Below are 13,560 nucleotides of genomic sequence, written 5' to 3'. Positions count from 1 at the left end.
GGTTATCCTTTTTATATTAGTATTTAGTTTTGAACTGAATTGGCTAGTCCTTAGATTATGTTTGACCTGGCAAGTGGTTTTGGTTATACGCTAATTGTTAGAGAGTGCTTTTGGATTTGCTTGGGTCTCTTTAGAGCCAACAGACCCAGTACTCTCCTAATACCTGGCTCTTAAATGAAGAGAGGTCTGAAGGTATTCCAAAAGAGGTGTTTTAAAAAGGAAATGATTCATTCTCCAATATTTCCTCTCCTGCTCCAAAATTACAATTATGTCAGACTGGATAGTCTTCCTCTCAGGCAAATGTATCTGATGACGATCTTGATGCCAAGTGGTCCTCCTAGTAACTGCCCAATGCTGCCCTCTGCCTGATGGGAAGACCTGGGTAGCACTGAATCTCTGGAATTCTGTGTGTGAAAACAGGAGTCATGTCCGTAACCCACTTTCCGATAGGCCTGGGGCAGGTTTGAATGGTCCTTCTCCAACTGCTGAAATCAGAATATTCTGACTCCTTAACTTATTTTCTCCTAAGACTCAGAAATTAGGATTTTGATTACTACACCTTAGGGAGACCAGTTTAAATCAGAGCACTTCTGGGGTTAGGTGGCATGGATCAGCAAAAAGTTGCCTTTGACTCGTGGCCCATTTCAGAGGGAAACACACCATCTGAAACTTAAATACTCCAGTGTTATTTTACTTCCTCACTAAGGTAAAAAAACAAAACAAAACAAAACAAAAAAATCCCTTGTGTAATAAATTTTCCCAACTTTGCTGATTCTTCCTTTACCCTTTTCACTCTACCTTCAATCTCATCATAAGAAACCTTTAAGAAATCTCCTCGGTGTTAAATGTTCAAAACACAATTGACTATTCTTCTCATCTCTCTAAACCGTCTTAAAAAAAAAAACAAAAGAGAAAACCCTCAGTGTTTTCATTGGACTGATTAGAATTGTGTCCCTTCCAGGTGAGTGTTTCTACGGCTGGTTGGAACCTTTGTTGGCCAGAATAGCCGAGAACTACACGGCTGTAGTGAGTCCGGATATTGCATCCATAGATCTAAACACATTTGAATTCAACAAACCTTCTCCTTATGGAAGTAATCACAACCGTGGAAACTTTGACTGGAGTCTTTCATTTGGCTGGGAATCGCTTCCTGATCATGAGAGGCAAAGAAGGAAAGATGAAACCTACCCAATTAAGTAAGAGGATTGCTCTCAAAGTCTTACAAGTCAGTTCAGTTATTTGAATATGTATGCCCTCTTAGCTTTCTACACTTTTTTGCCTCCAAGGTAATTCTCACTAACGAAATAAAGAACACACACATTCTATGTAGGGAATAGAAAAGCCACTTATGTATATATTTACTTACACATGATATTACCGAGTCGGAAGTAGAAGTAAATGAGGCCTTTCATCTTCCTCATAATCATCACTTCAGAATCTTTGGGCTTGGTCAGAAGATACGTCATAATTTTGTTCTGCTGGGAGAAGATACTTAAAGTGCTTCCCTTCCCCCACAAATCTTGAAACTGAAGATAGCATTTTTAGTCTTTATTGTCAGACTATAAAAAACCTTGGAAATTGTGATCTCTCTTTAATTTCTTTGTGAATTTGATTCAGTTGCTCTTTAAGCTCTTTTTTCTTATTTAATTTTTATAACAAAGTTTGACAATGGATTATTTTTCAGAACACCCACTTTTGCAGGCGGCCTTTTTTCCATATCAAAAGAGTATTTTGAATATATTGGAACTTATGATGAAGAAATGGAAATCTGGGGAGGTGAAAATATAGAAATGTCTTTCAGAGTAAGTTCATAAATATAGTACATTATAGTACAATATAGTACACATTCTGTTCTAATTAGCTGATACAGATCATAGATGTGTGCAGCCTTTACTTTTATGTGCTTTCTAAAATTTAATTGCTAGAAATTTTAGAATAAGGGTATTTCTTTTAAAATGTAACTTAATATATTTACTCGTTGCTGCCAGTGTAACAAGAGGATTCAGTTAAACGCCTGTGTCCAGCCAATAACACCAATTAATGCACTTGTAGCTACTGAATTCTAGCCAAGATAAATATAATTCAATCTAGTGCTTCAGGAAATGAGTTGATTATCAAGGGAGTCAGAATGGAAAAACATTTATGTATAATTTTTAAAAGACATTAACTCTTGGGATTAAATGAGCTTTTTTTCCCTATGCATATTAAAAGTTAATATGAGAAACAAAACAAACTCTGGATGGCCTCCACATATACTTATTTGACTTCATGAGTTTATTTTCTGCAAGGACTCTCTCATTCATCTTTCATCCTTCGGTCTGGAACGTAGTGGGAAAATAACTAGGAGTTAGAAGATTTAAGTTTTAGCTCTGGTTCCATCACATAATGGCAGTGATGATCGTAGCCAAATTTGAACTGCTCAAAGGAGGAGTCTTTTTTTTATCCATTTAAGTATTCCCAACCCCTAACACATGTTAGATTTCAGGCACAATTTGTTGAGTTAAAAATACCACTGGGTTGTCTCATTTGCCCTAATACTAGCACAGATTATTAAACATATATTCATTTTAGATTTTTTGCTTAGTGACTATTTATGGCAGAACTGATTGCTAAGATATTTAAGTCAGTAGATATTGATTTAATAATTTTCCATTTTATTTAGAGTTAATGCAAATAAGTGTTTTTGACCCTCTGTTTCTAAATAGGTGTGAATTTTTTTATAATGACTGAGTACTGTACAAGCTTAAAAGATTGTACTTGGTTATTATCTGGACTTCTTTCTCTCTCTCTTTTTTTTTAAGATTTTATTTATTTACTCATGAGAGAGAGACAGAGAGAGAGAGAGGCAGAGGGAGAAGCAGGCTCCATGCAGGGAGCCCCATGTGGGACTCGATCCTGGGTCTCCAGGATCACACCCTGGGCCCAGGGTCTCCAGGGTTTCCAGGATCACGCCCAGCACTAAACTGCTGAACCACCAGGGCTGCCCCAGGACTTGTTTCTTAATTACAAAATTGAATATGCAAGGGGGAAATAAGAGTCTGGTTCTGCCTACTCTAAGACTGCTAATTCCTGCCATAGATGAGAGAATCTTTGGTTCAAGTGAGGTGCTCATGTGCCTTGTATAAGAAGATAGAAGTCAAAAACAGAAGAATCTTTGGTCTTTGGTATGAGAGAGCTTGCATAATTGTTTGCAAAAAAAGAAGTGTGGGGCTTGATTTTTATGAAAGTTCTGAAATCACTATTTTGTTAAATTACTTTCTGAAAATATGCCTTTGTGGTCTTTAGTTTTTGTACCATTTCATAAAATTGTTTTTTATATTTAAGAATTTAAGTTGAACTGGCAAGGGACAGAGACTATTTGTGGAGACTATATATAAATTTTTATATTTTGTTTTTATTAATATCTTAATGAACTTAAAAGCAACACTTTGATTTTTTAAAAATACTGTAAATTAAACAAATATCATTAATTATCAGGTATGGCAATGTGGTGGGCAGTTGGAGATTATGCCTTGCTCTGTTGTTGGACATGTTTTTCGCAGCAAAAGCCCTCATACCTTTCCAAAAGGCACTCAGGTGATTGCTCGCAACCAAGTTCGCCTTGCAGAAGTCTGGATGGATGAATACAAGGAAATATTTTATAGGAGAAACACAGATGCAGCAAAAATTGTTAAACAAGTAAGTTAGAGCTAAATAATTAAGTTACAATAAAAGTCCACACCAAGTTCACATATTCTTTTTCTTATTTGAATCAGTTTAAGTATAAAACTTTTTTTTAAAGATTTTATTTATTTGAGAGAGAGAGAGATGGAGAATAGCAAGAGAGAACATGAACGGGGGGGAGAGGAAGAAGCAGGCTCTCCGCTGAGCAGAGACCCATGATCGTGGGCAGACACTTGACTGACTGAGCCACCCAGGTGCCCCCAAGTAAAAAACTTTTTTAAAATTTATTTTTTAAGTCGGTTTTTTAAATGCAACATATAATAACTTATTGATGCCAGTTTTTTCTTTTTTTTAAGGAAAAATCAAATAAACTGCTTTTTAAAAAAAATTCAGGCATTCCCCTTGTTCTTTAAAATGGAAGATATTGGGGCGCCTGGGTTGGCTCAGTGGTTGAGCCTCCGCCTTTGGCTCAGGGTGTGATCCTGGAGTCCCGGGATCGAATCCCAGAATGGAGTCCCACATCGGGCTCCCTGCATGGAGCCTGCTTCTCCCTCTGCCTGTGTCTCTGCCTCTCTCTCTGTGTCTCTCATGAATAAATAAATAAAAAAATCTTAAAAAAAATAAAATGGAAGATATTTAGTTTTTGTAACTGCCTTGGTTCAGTATTTTCCTCAAACTAAGATTAAGTGGAACCACTTTTAACTGGTTTTGGGAGATGTGATTGACACCTAAATAAAGGTGCTAAGTTGGTTTTTGAACTGGGTATGGAAACAGTGTCAGAATGTGGCAGGAGAATAAACCCAGGAATATCAAGGCTTTTTTTCTTTCAAGTTCTGGTTCCACTGCTTGCTGGGTTACCTTGGCAGAGCCCCCTTTGCAACTGTTAAATGGGATGACACTCTATAGGGTGGTCGAGAGATTGGCTCAACACGGGGTGCATGCTCAGCCAACCTTTTCTCTGCTTCCCCGTCTTGAGAGGCGAAATACTTGCCTGTCTCCCAGAGAAATTATGGCACTCTTGTTACTGATCTCACATGGATCAAAGCTCTGCAGAATTATGATGCCTAATACATTGGAACTGAGCTCCAACAGGTTCAGTACTGGTTGTAGTTAATGAACTAGACTTTTAGAAATGTGCTTCAGTGAACGGCACCCAACCCTCTGTAAGAAACAGTGCTGATTTTAAGAGGGTATATATTGAAATTAAAGGGCATCAACATTTTGACTGTTACAACAAAAGGTCTGATTACCTCTTTCCAGCTTTTCTCTCCAGTATCTCCCTGTAACATGTCAGTAAGATGCAAAGTCAGAGCATGCCTGGGTCAGATAGCCATCTTTTTATTTAAGGCCACCAGGCCAAATTGGGCAGACTGTGTACTGCACGCGGGTCCTTGGCCAAGCAGATAAGCATGTGCTAACTGCAGCTTACACTCCCTTATCACTCACAAGGGGGGAAGTGAACCATTAAACCCCTATTTTTACCACAGGGCAAACAGATCTTGTGATAAAATGCATAACCTAGCCGGAAGTCCTTTAAAGTTTTATACATTTTGCAAAAACTTAGACGTTGGCAGAGAAAATATTTACCTTAATTGAAATGGTAAGCTTGGGCATTTAAACTTTTTGCATATTTAGGTAACAAATATAATTTTTCCTTAAAACTTTGCCTATAGACCAAATATATTTTCAGTTTAATAGTGTTCTTTGAAAATTGTTTTCTTGGGGCATCTGGGTGGCTCAGTGGTTGAACATCTGCCTTCACCTCAGATCATGATCCCAGGGTTCCGGGATTGAGTTCCGCATCAGGCTTCCTGCATGGAGCCTGCTTCCCCCTCTGCCTGTGTCTCTGCCTCTCTGTGTCTCTGTGTCTCTCATGAATAAATAAAATCTTAAAAAAATATATTTTAGAATGGTTCAATTAGTGCAGAGCCCGAGGTGGAGCTCATTCTACAACCTGAGCTAAAATCAAGGGCCACACTTATCTGAGCCACACAGGTGCCCCAGCAAATATTTCTTTATACCTGCTTCCTCACACCTCACTTTACAGATCATTTTTGGACATAAAATTAGGATCAATTTTGAATTCTCCCACTACCATTTCTCTAGAGATCTTTGCCTCATGAGGGAGGTTGAGTAGCACAAAGAAAGAATAAAATAGCATTATGTGAGCACCTACCGTGGTAACTTAATTCTTTTTCAAGGCAGAAGCAAGCAGGGAGGCATCTTTATTGCCTGAATAAATGGTGAATGCAGTTAAATTACATCTTATATTTTGGCCTAGAATTTTTTTAAGACACAAATATAAATGCAAAGCATAGCATTTGAACTTCTTTATCAGTACTGTTTTGATTAAGCATTCTTTTTACTTCTCATCTTTCTCTAGAAATCATTTGGTGATCTTTCAAAAAGATTTGAAATAAAGCACCGCCTTCAATGTAAAAATTTTACATGGTATCTGAATACTATTTATCCAGAAGCATATGTGCCAGACCTTAATCCTGTTATATCTGGATATGTGAGTATTTTCCTGATCCTTTTTACTTGGTATATGCCTCACCACAGATATTTACATGGTTCAGGGAAAATTGCTGAAATACTTTTTGGTTTATGGCTTTTAAGATTTCACATTACTATTTATTAATACTATTTCCTGAAATTATTTGAAAAAAATATCAACCACATAGATTAAAACGCTTTTTTTTTTTTTTTCCCCTTTAGATAAAAAGCATTGGTCAGCCTCTGTGTCTGGATGTTGGAGAAAATAATCAAGGAGGCAAACCATTAATTTTGTACACGTGTCATGGACTCGGGGGAAACCAGGTGAGCCCTGCACTACTCAAAGTCCTCCCTTCTCACTGGCACTTACAAACACGAGTAGGTTGTCAGAAGTCCCAAATCAGCTTTGTATTCAGTTAAATGAGTGTTTAAAATGTTTTAGGTTAAGTTTGGCAATTAATATTAAAGTTGCTGAGTACTTGATTCTGACTTCATTCTGATTCTGAAAACAATTTGAAATGGCTTACCCATTCTGTAAAAAGGCAGATGAGAAAATAATAGAACAAAGCCATTTGAAATTTAAAAATGGGATCTTCTGTATGGATCTTTGATGTTGGGGCACTACTGGCAAGGTGATTTTGCAAAATTATGCATAAAGGCTGTATTTATTTAACTGCACTCAATAGCAAGTTCTAGGGCAGCCCTGGTGGCGCAGCGGTTTAGTGCTGCCTGCAGCCCAGGGTGTGACCCCAGAGACCTGGGATCAAGTCCCACGTCCGGCTCCCTGCATGGAGCCTGCTTCTCCCTCTGCCTGTGTCTCTGCCTCTCTCTCTCTCTCTCTCTCATGAATAAATAAAGAAAATCCTTAAAAAAAAAATAGCAAGTTCTATTCAGTGTTAATACCAAAAGAACAGTATTATAAGTTCTTTGCAAGTCGTGGTATTATTTCAATATGTTGTTAGGTAAAGGCATGTTCTTGATTATCCTCCACTGATGATATATCTGCTTGTTACCACTCTTTGTTTAAACAGTCAAGACTCAAATGTCACATGTCACTACTTGGCCTACTCTGGGCACAGAACTTATTAAAATATCATTTCTAGTATTTAGCTTCTTGCCTTGCCTTTTACAAGTTAACTCCTGGAAAGATTGGACTCTTTCATTTGTTCATTCAACAAATTCACTGAGTGACCCCTGCTTGCAGGATATTCTACTGGGTTCAAGCAATTTAGATTCTAACTCCTGCAGGAAATCTACACTTCAAAGACAGTGGTTACAGTCAGCATGATAAGGTCTGGGATAAAGCATTCAGACTGCTTTATGGAGGAGGGCATCTGAATGGATTAGGCTGGATGCCCAGACATTTTCCTTGGAAAGAGGACATTTGAAAACATTTTTTGGAAGGTGCCTAGGAGTTAGTGAGAACCTGGTGGGAATGAGAACTTGTATTCTTGAAGGAGAAGAAAAACATATGTAATTTTGGGCATAAAGAAAAATAAAACAGGGTAGGTGGATAATGTGAACATGCGGGAGGGGGAGAGGTGTTTGTTTTTGGAGGTTCAGGAAGACTTCTTTGAAAAGGAAACATTGGAGTAGAGGCTTAAAGGATCTGGGGAGGAACCGTGTTCCAGCAGAGGGGGTGCATGGTGAGAGGCCAGTGGCAGGTAAATGGAGCCGTCAGAAAGTCAGTGTGGCCGCAGCAGAGTGGTCCAGGAGGACAGGGTGGGAAACAAGGTCAGAAATGTTGATAAGCGGCTTGGTCATAGAAAGCTTTGCAGGCCTCCCCTAGTAAACTTTTTAAGAAAATGGGGACTCCTGGTGGCTCAGTGGTTGAGCATCTCCCTTTGGCTCAGGGCATGATCCTGGGGTCCTGGGATCAAGTTCTGTATCCGGCTCTCCATAGGGAGCCTGCTTCTCCCTCTGCCTATGGTTCTGCCTCTCTCCCTATGTCTCTCATGAATAAATAAATTCTTAAAAAAAAAAAAAAAAGGAAGGAAATGACTCTGATTTCTAGCACTATAATATAGCCATTGGTTTTATTTTGGTTTATTCCCTTTAAATTTTTTTTTTTTAAGTTAAGCACTGCATTTGAACTCCTTTGCAAATTTACTTGAGCACTAAGTGTTTTAGAGCTATCATCCAACTTGATCATTTCTTTCTGCTCCCTTTTACTGTTTTGACCAGATAATATTTTTGTAACATAAAGCTCCACTGTAACAGCACTTGTACATGCCAAGTAAAAATAAGTGTTTTGGAGACGCCTGGGTGGCTCAGCAGATGTCTGCCTTCGGCCCAGGGCATGATCCTGGAGGCCCGGGATCGAGTCCCACATCGGGCTCCCTGCATGGAGCCTGCTTCTCCCTCTGCTGTGTCTCTGCCTCTCTCTCTGTGTCTCTCATGAATAAATAAAAATAAAAAATAAATTAAAAAAGTATTTTGGTAATGTGGCTCTGTTGACCAATATACTGGTGCAATGCAGTGTAAGTCATTATGGTTTTGTAGCACTTAATGCTTTGCTTCTCTGGCTTTCTATTCCAGGGTATTCATCCTCATTCTAGGCTGTCTCTCCAGTGTTCCCAGGTGGCTATTTACATATTCTTTTTGGTTGCCCAAGTATCTTCAGCTACTTCCTGTTCCTTATAAATTGCCTTTCAAGGATTAAAAAAAATATAATGTGGGTGAAGTAAAATACTGACTTTTGTACCATCTTTGAAATCCTAAGATTTATCTTTCTTAAAGAAGTATAACCAAAGTGCTGTTTTCATGATCTCCTCTCATTTTCATTCAGTGTCTCCATCTGAAGAACTATCGGTTATAAAAATGATGGATATATTTGTGGAAGGAGCTAAATTAAGCATGAGGCCAAGACCAGGGGAATTCAAGATTAATTCAGCTAATGTTTGTGGAGTGCACATAAAGGGGTTAGAACAGCCCCTGCTTAGCCCATAATAAGGGCTCAATAAATATTATTGCTAAGACTAATTATTTCATTATTGAAAATCCATTATGTTCACTTATTTTATCTTTGGAATGTCAACATTATGACATATTTGCTTTGTAGTGGATGTTATTACAAGATACGCTGCCTGACTTTGGTCCATGGTAAAGCCAGCTAGCTACTAGCACGCACAATTCCAATAGAGTGCTACCAAAGTTATTTCTGGTGTACCGTAGGAACCCTGGAAAAGGCTGTAATCTCGTTCAGTACGACAAGCTCAGGGAAACTAAAGAAGCAAAGTAACATTTGAATTGACTTTCGAAGGATTAAAAAGGAATTTGCTGGGCAGAGGAGGATCCAGAAGGATATTTCAGGCAAAACACAGTAAAGCAGCCTTAGAGTTATGGGTGCATGTGTTCTGCATTGGTAAAATTGTGTGAAAAGAGCATGCTGTACAGTGCAGGCTCTAGTGGTTGATAGAAGCTTGAAAACGGAAGAATTCATGTACTAGTTGAGGAGTGTGGACTTCCTCTAAGCAACAGTAGTGACGGAAGAATTCATGTACTAGTTAAGGAGTGTGGACTTCCTCTAAGCAACAGTAGTGACTCACTCAAGTAAGGGAGGTAGGGCATCAGGTAGGTGTTATGAAAGACTAACTGGCAGCAGAGTGAAATTGCAGAAATTGCAGGTAGCTTGACCTATTACGGTAGAGATTCTGAGTGCCGGAATAAGAGAAGTGGGGTACAGAGCAAAGTGGGATGGTGACATCTGAGAGGGAAATTCAGTAGAACTAAGGAACTAATTAGTTCATTAGACATAATGGAGAGAAAGAAACATTAATCCTGGTAATAATAGCTAAGATGAATTAAAAGTTTACCATGTACCAGTTATTGTTCTGAGTGTTTTTACATATATTAACCCTTTATCCTCATAACCCTGTGAGGTAGGAACCCATTTTCACAGGCAAGGAAACTGAGACATGGAGAGTACCTCATTTACTTATTCCTAGTGTTAATAGAAACTCCATTAATTGAGATGAATAAGAGAGAAGGAACACTTACGGAGAGAAAGAGGCAGTTAATGTGCTTGCTAGACGTTTCCGGGTCCTTTCCTGTGGTGTACCTGTCCTAGCTAACCTCCATCCCACCTGCTTACTTCCCATTTCTGACATGGGAGGAAGATAGTCTCTTACATAACTACCTGCTGGTGATAGGCTGGAAAAGGGTTATAGCATCTTCTGTCATTAAAAGCTCAGCTTATGTTTCTAATACCTATTTTTTTTTTTAGTATTATTTTGTTGAGTACACAAAATAATGACTTCATTATTCAGAGGGTTGCTCATTTTTTAAAAATCAATATTATTGGACCATTATCTTGCAGCTGAGGATATATGATGAGGATACAGGTCAGTAATAGCATTGTTCTTTTCACAGTATTTTGAATACTCGGCTCAACATGAAATTCGGCATAACATCCAGAAGGAATTGTGTCTTCATGCTGCTCAAGGTCTTGTTCAGCTGAGAGCATGTACCTACAAAGGTCACAGAACAGTGGCCAGTGGAGAGCAGATATGGGAGATCCAGAAGGTACCTCAGAGCAATTAATTCATCCCTTTATGTAATTATTTTGATTAGCTCTAATTGCTTATCTGGGAAAATGCATTAAACATAGCATATTAATGTTATCCATCAGAATTTCTCTTTGTTAACTTTGTTATTGTGTAAGTCTACCAATGTGATAAGAGAGAATGACTCTATGCTTAGTGAAAACATGATTTATGCAGATCAACACTTTTGTGCATTATTAATAATAGTTGCTCATATTTGTCTTTTTAGAGTTTTTACAGGGCTTCTGGCAACAGTCACATTTTAAAAATCGTGGCAGAGAGAAAAAAAAATCATTATCTTTCTCTCACCTAAAGTGATCCTTTTCTCCTCTTGTAGTACTTTTTTAAAATATGAATTTAGAATTGAGAGAATACGCAAAAAATCTTTTCTGTTTTTAAATCTATGTGTTAAGGCTTAGCTGGGATATAGCAGTTCTTACCTAAAAATTGTTTTGTGCCCTACTAGAACACTAAAAGACTTATTTTTATAACTTATAATTTTTAAAGAATTTGTCACTTATGGATATACTGATGGGATGGTTCTTACTTGAAAATTTGATTCAGACCTTACTCTCTGTACGTATATTTATGTACTACCTTCTGTTGATTGAACAATTGAACAAGTAGTGTCATAAATGGTATTGTTTACAATAGAAACCAACAAGATCTTATCAGACAAGGCTGACCTGAGAAAGATTAAAAATTGAGAATAGTGTACATTTGGTAGGTCAGTTTCCTTTAGCTTAGATAAGATCATAATGTAGTTTTCATGTTTATCAGTTAACTGTGAATCTTGAAATTTAATGCCTGTTGTGTTTCTTTTTTTTCTAGGATCAACTTCTATATAATCCATTCTTAAAAATGTGCCTTTCAGCAAATGGAGAGCATCCGAGCTTAGTGTCATGCAATCCATCAGATCCACTCCAAAAATGGATTTTTAGCCAAAATGATTAAGTGTTCCTTAAAATTAAGGAGTTGAAAAAGGAGATATTCTTTCTCATAAAACTGTGACTAGGCATACACTGTAGTTTTTGAAAATTATGCAAAAGCAGCTAATTGTAACTTATTCCAAGTGCATTTTTCTTATTTATATCTTAAAATATCTATGTAGCACTGCTACAGAAATCTTTTTAAGTTTCCGTTTCAAAGCACAATGACTAATAATACCAAAGACTATTTTGAAATGTCCAGATGTAGGGAAAGAGATGTTTACAGTATGATGAAAATAATTTTCTAAGTAAAGTGATATGTGTGTGTTTTGTACCTTAAAGATACGCATAGCTACATTCGCACACTCACAATTTAAAATATTTCTTCTAGCTTTTTGGGGGGAGGGAGAAAGATTTGATATTGTATTTTTTTAACTACATAGAAGTGGATCAATGAAGGTCAAGCATTGGCCTTTGTGTACAAACCAGGAAACTTTTATAGATCTAGAATTTATTATATAAAAAAATGCAGGTAAACTTATTTGCCTTTTGTTTACTTATCTGTCATAGGTTTCCTTAAACATAAAATTAAATGAATAAGGAGAATATTTTTAACACTTCAATATCTTGGCAAATTTTAAAATATTTTTTAGTCTGAAGCCCACTTGACTTGAAGCACTTAAATCTTGCTTAAAAGACATTTCTTAAATAACTATACTGTGTGTTTTCCCAAAGCAATTAAAAAAAAAAAAAACAAACTATAAATTACTATCTGTTGAAAAAGTGTCTTTTCTTTCTGCTGGCCTTTATTTCTTACCAAAATTCACTAATCTTGAATGTTTGTGAAATTGAATTTCAAATGCAGAATACTTGACTCATTTAAGACCTAAAATTTTATTTTTTACTGATTCAATCTAGATTGTCTTTGTAAAGAATTTTTTTCATCAAAAAAGCCTTCTATGTGGAAAACACAATAAAATGAATCCTTATCACTGTTGTAATTATTTGCTTTAAATTTCTTTCCTCTTTTGGATAAAATATATAATTCATGTTAGATGAGGGGAGCATGAATTTTGTATACTTAATTTCTGATTAATTTCTGAGTACCTGTCCTAGAGTCCTCAGATATTTCTTAAGGAGTACTCAAGTATTTCGTGATAATGGCATAAGGAATAAGGAATGGACAAGATTCTATGCTAGATATTTTGAAGTTTTATATGAAATTCTGATATTCCTTGAACATCTGATAGAGTAATTTTTGAAAGATGTGATACCAAAAAAAAAAAAAAAAAAAAGATGTGGTACCTGCATAGATTTAACACTCTTTTCTCTTTGGTCCATTTTATATAGAGATCTCTTATATTCTTATTCAAGAAGTAAAGTATGATTAGCTTCATATTTTAAATATTGCTGACACTCAGTTGTACTAAAGAAAATATTTTTAAATTATTGGTCCCATCGTCTCACTATTTGTAACTTTGAACTTGCATTAAAAGACCTGCATTCTTGGGGTCTGGGGGTGCCTGGGTGGCTTAGCAGTCAGTGAGCAACCAGCTTTTGGTTTCTGCTCGGCTCATGATCTCGGGGTCATGATCTCCAATTGTGAGGCTGAGCCCAGCGTTGAGCTCCAGCATCAGCCTTCACGCTCTGTGCAGAGTCTGCTGAAGATTCTTTGCCCTCCCTCTCTTTTCCTCTCTGCTCTTCCCCAACTCACAGGCACTACCCCCTTCTCTCAAATAAATAAATGAGATCTTAAAAAAAAAAAAAAAGACCTGAATTCTTTATTACAATGCCAACATTTATTTCAATACAACTAACATTTATTATATGTCTGGCTTATGCCAAAGTTATGATAGGCAGGATAAGTCTTATATTGCCTCTGGGCTTAGATCTTATGGAACAGAAAGACAAATAATTTTGAAATAGCG

At 37.0% G+C, this 13,560-nt stretch overlaps 1 protein-coding gene across 3 annotated transcripts in view; it reads left to right on the top strand.

Annotated features, from left to right (window-relative positions):
* GALNT3 (polypeptide N-acetylgalactosaminyltransferase 3) overlaps positions 1-12,927 on the top strand; it is a 44,167-nt gene extending 31,240 nt beyond the window's left edge. For 2 of the 3 annotated variants that reach the window (XM_038584703.1, XM_038584702.1), the window contains exons 5-11: positions 962-1,196; positions 1,685-1,802; positions 3,478-3,678; positions 6,047-6,178; positions 6,382-6,483; positions 10,531-10,683; positions 11,535-12,927. In XM_038584703.1, coding sequence (XP_038440631.1) covers positions 962-1,196; positions 1,685-1,802; positions 3,478-3,678; positions 6,047-6,178; positions 6,382-6,483; positions 10,531-10,683; positions 11,535-11,657 — 1,064 coding nt within the window. In that variant the 3' untranslated portion in view covers positions 11,658-12,927. Of the gene's footprint in view, positions 1-961; positions 1,197-1,684; positions 1,803-3,477; positions 3,679-6,046; positions 6,179-6,381; positions 6,484-8,697; positions 8,818-10,530; positions 10,684-11,534 lie in introns of those variants that run through there. The other variant, XM_038584704.1, reaches the window with a different exon arrangement.
* Positions 12,928-13,560: the final 633 nt, after the last annotated feature.

Source organism: Canis lupus, chromosome 36, assembly GCF_011100685.1.
Source record: "Canis lupus familiaris isolate Mischka breed German Shepherd chromosome 36, alternate assembly UU_Cfam_GSD_1.0, whole genome shotgun sequence".
NCBI classification, from domain to species: domain Eukaryota; kingdom Metazoa; phylum Chordata; class Mammalia; order Carnivora; family Canidae; genus Canis; species Canis lupus.
The sequence above is the reverse complement of the archived record's forward strand: the minus strand, read 5'-3'. Positions and strand labels throughout refer to the sequence as shown.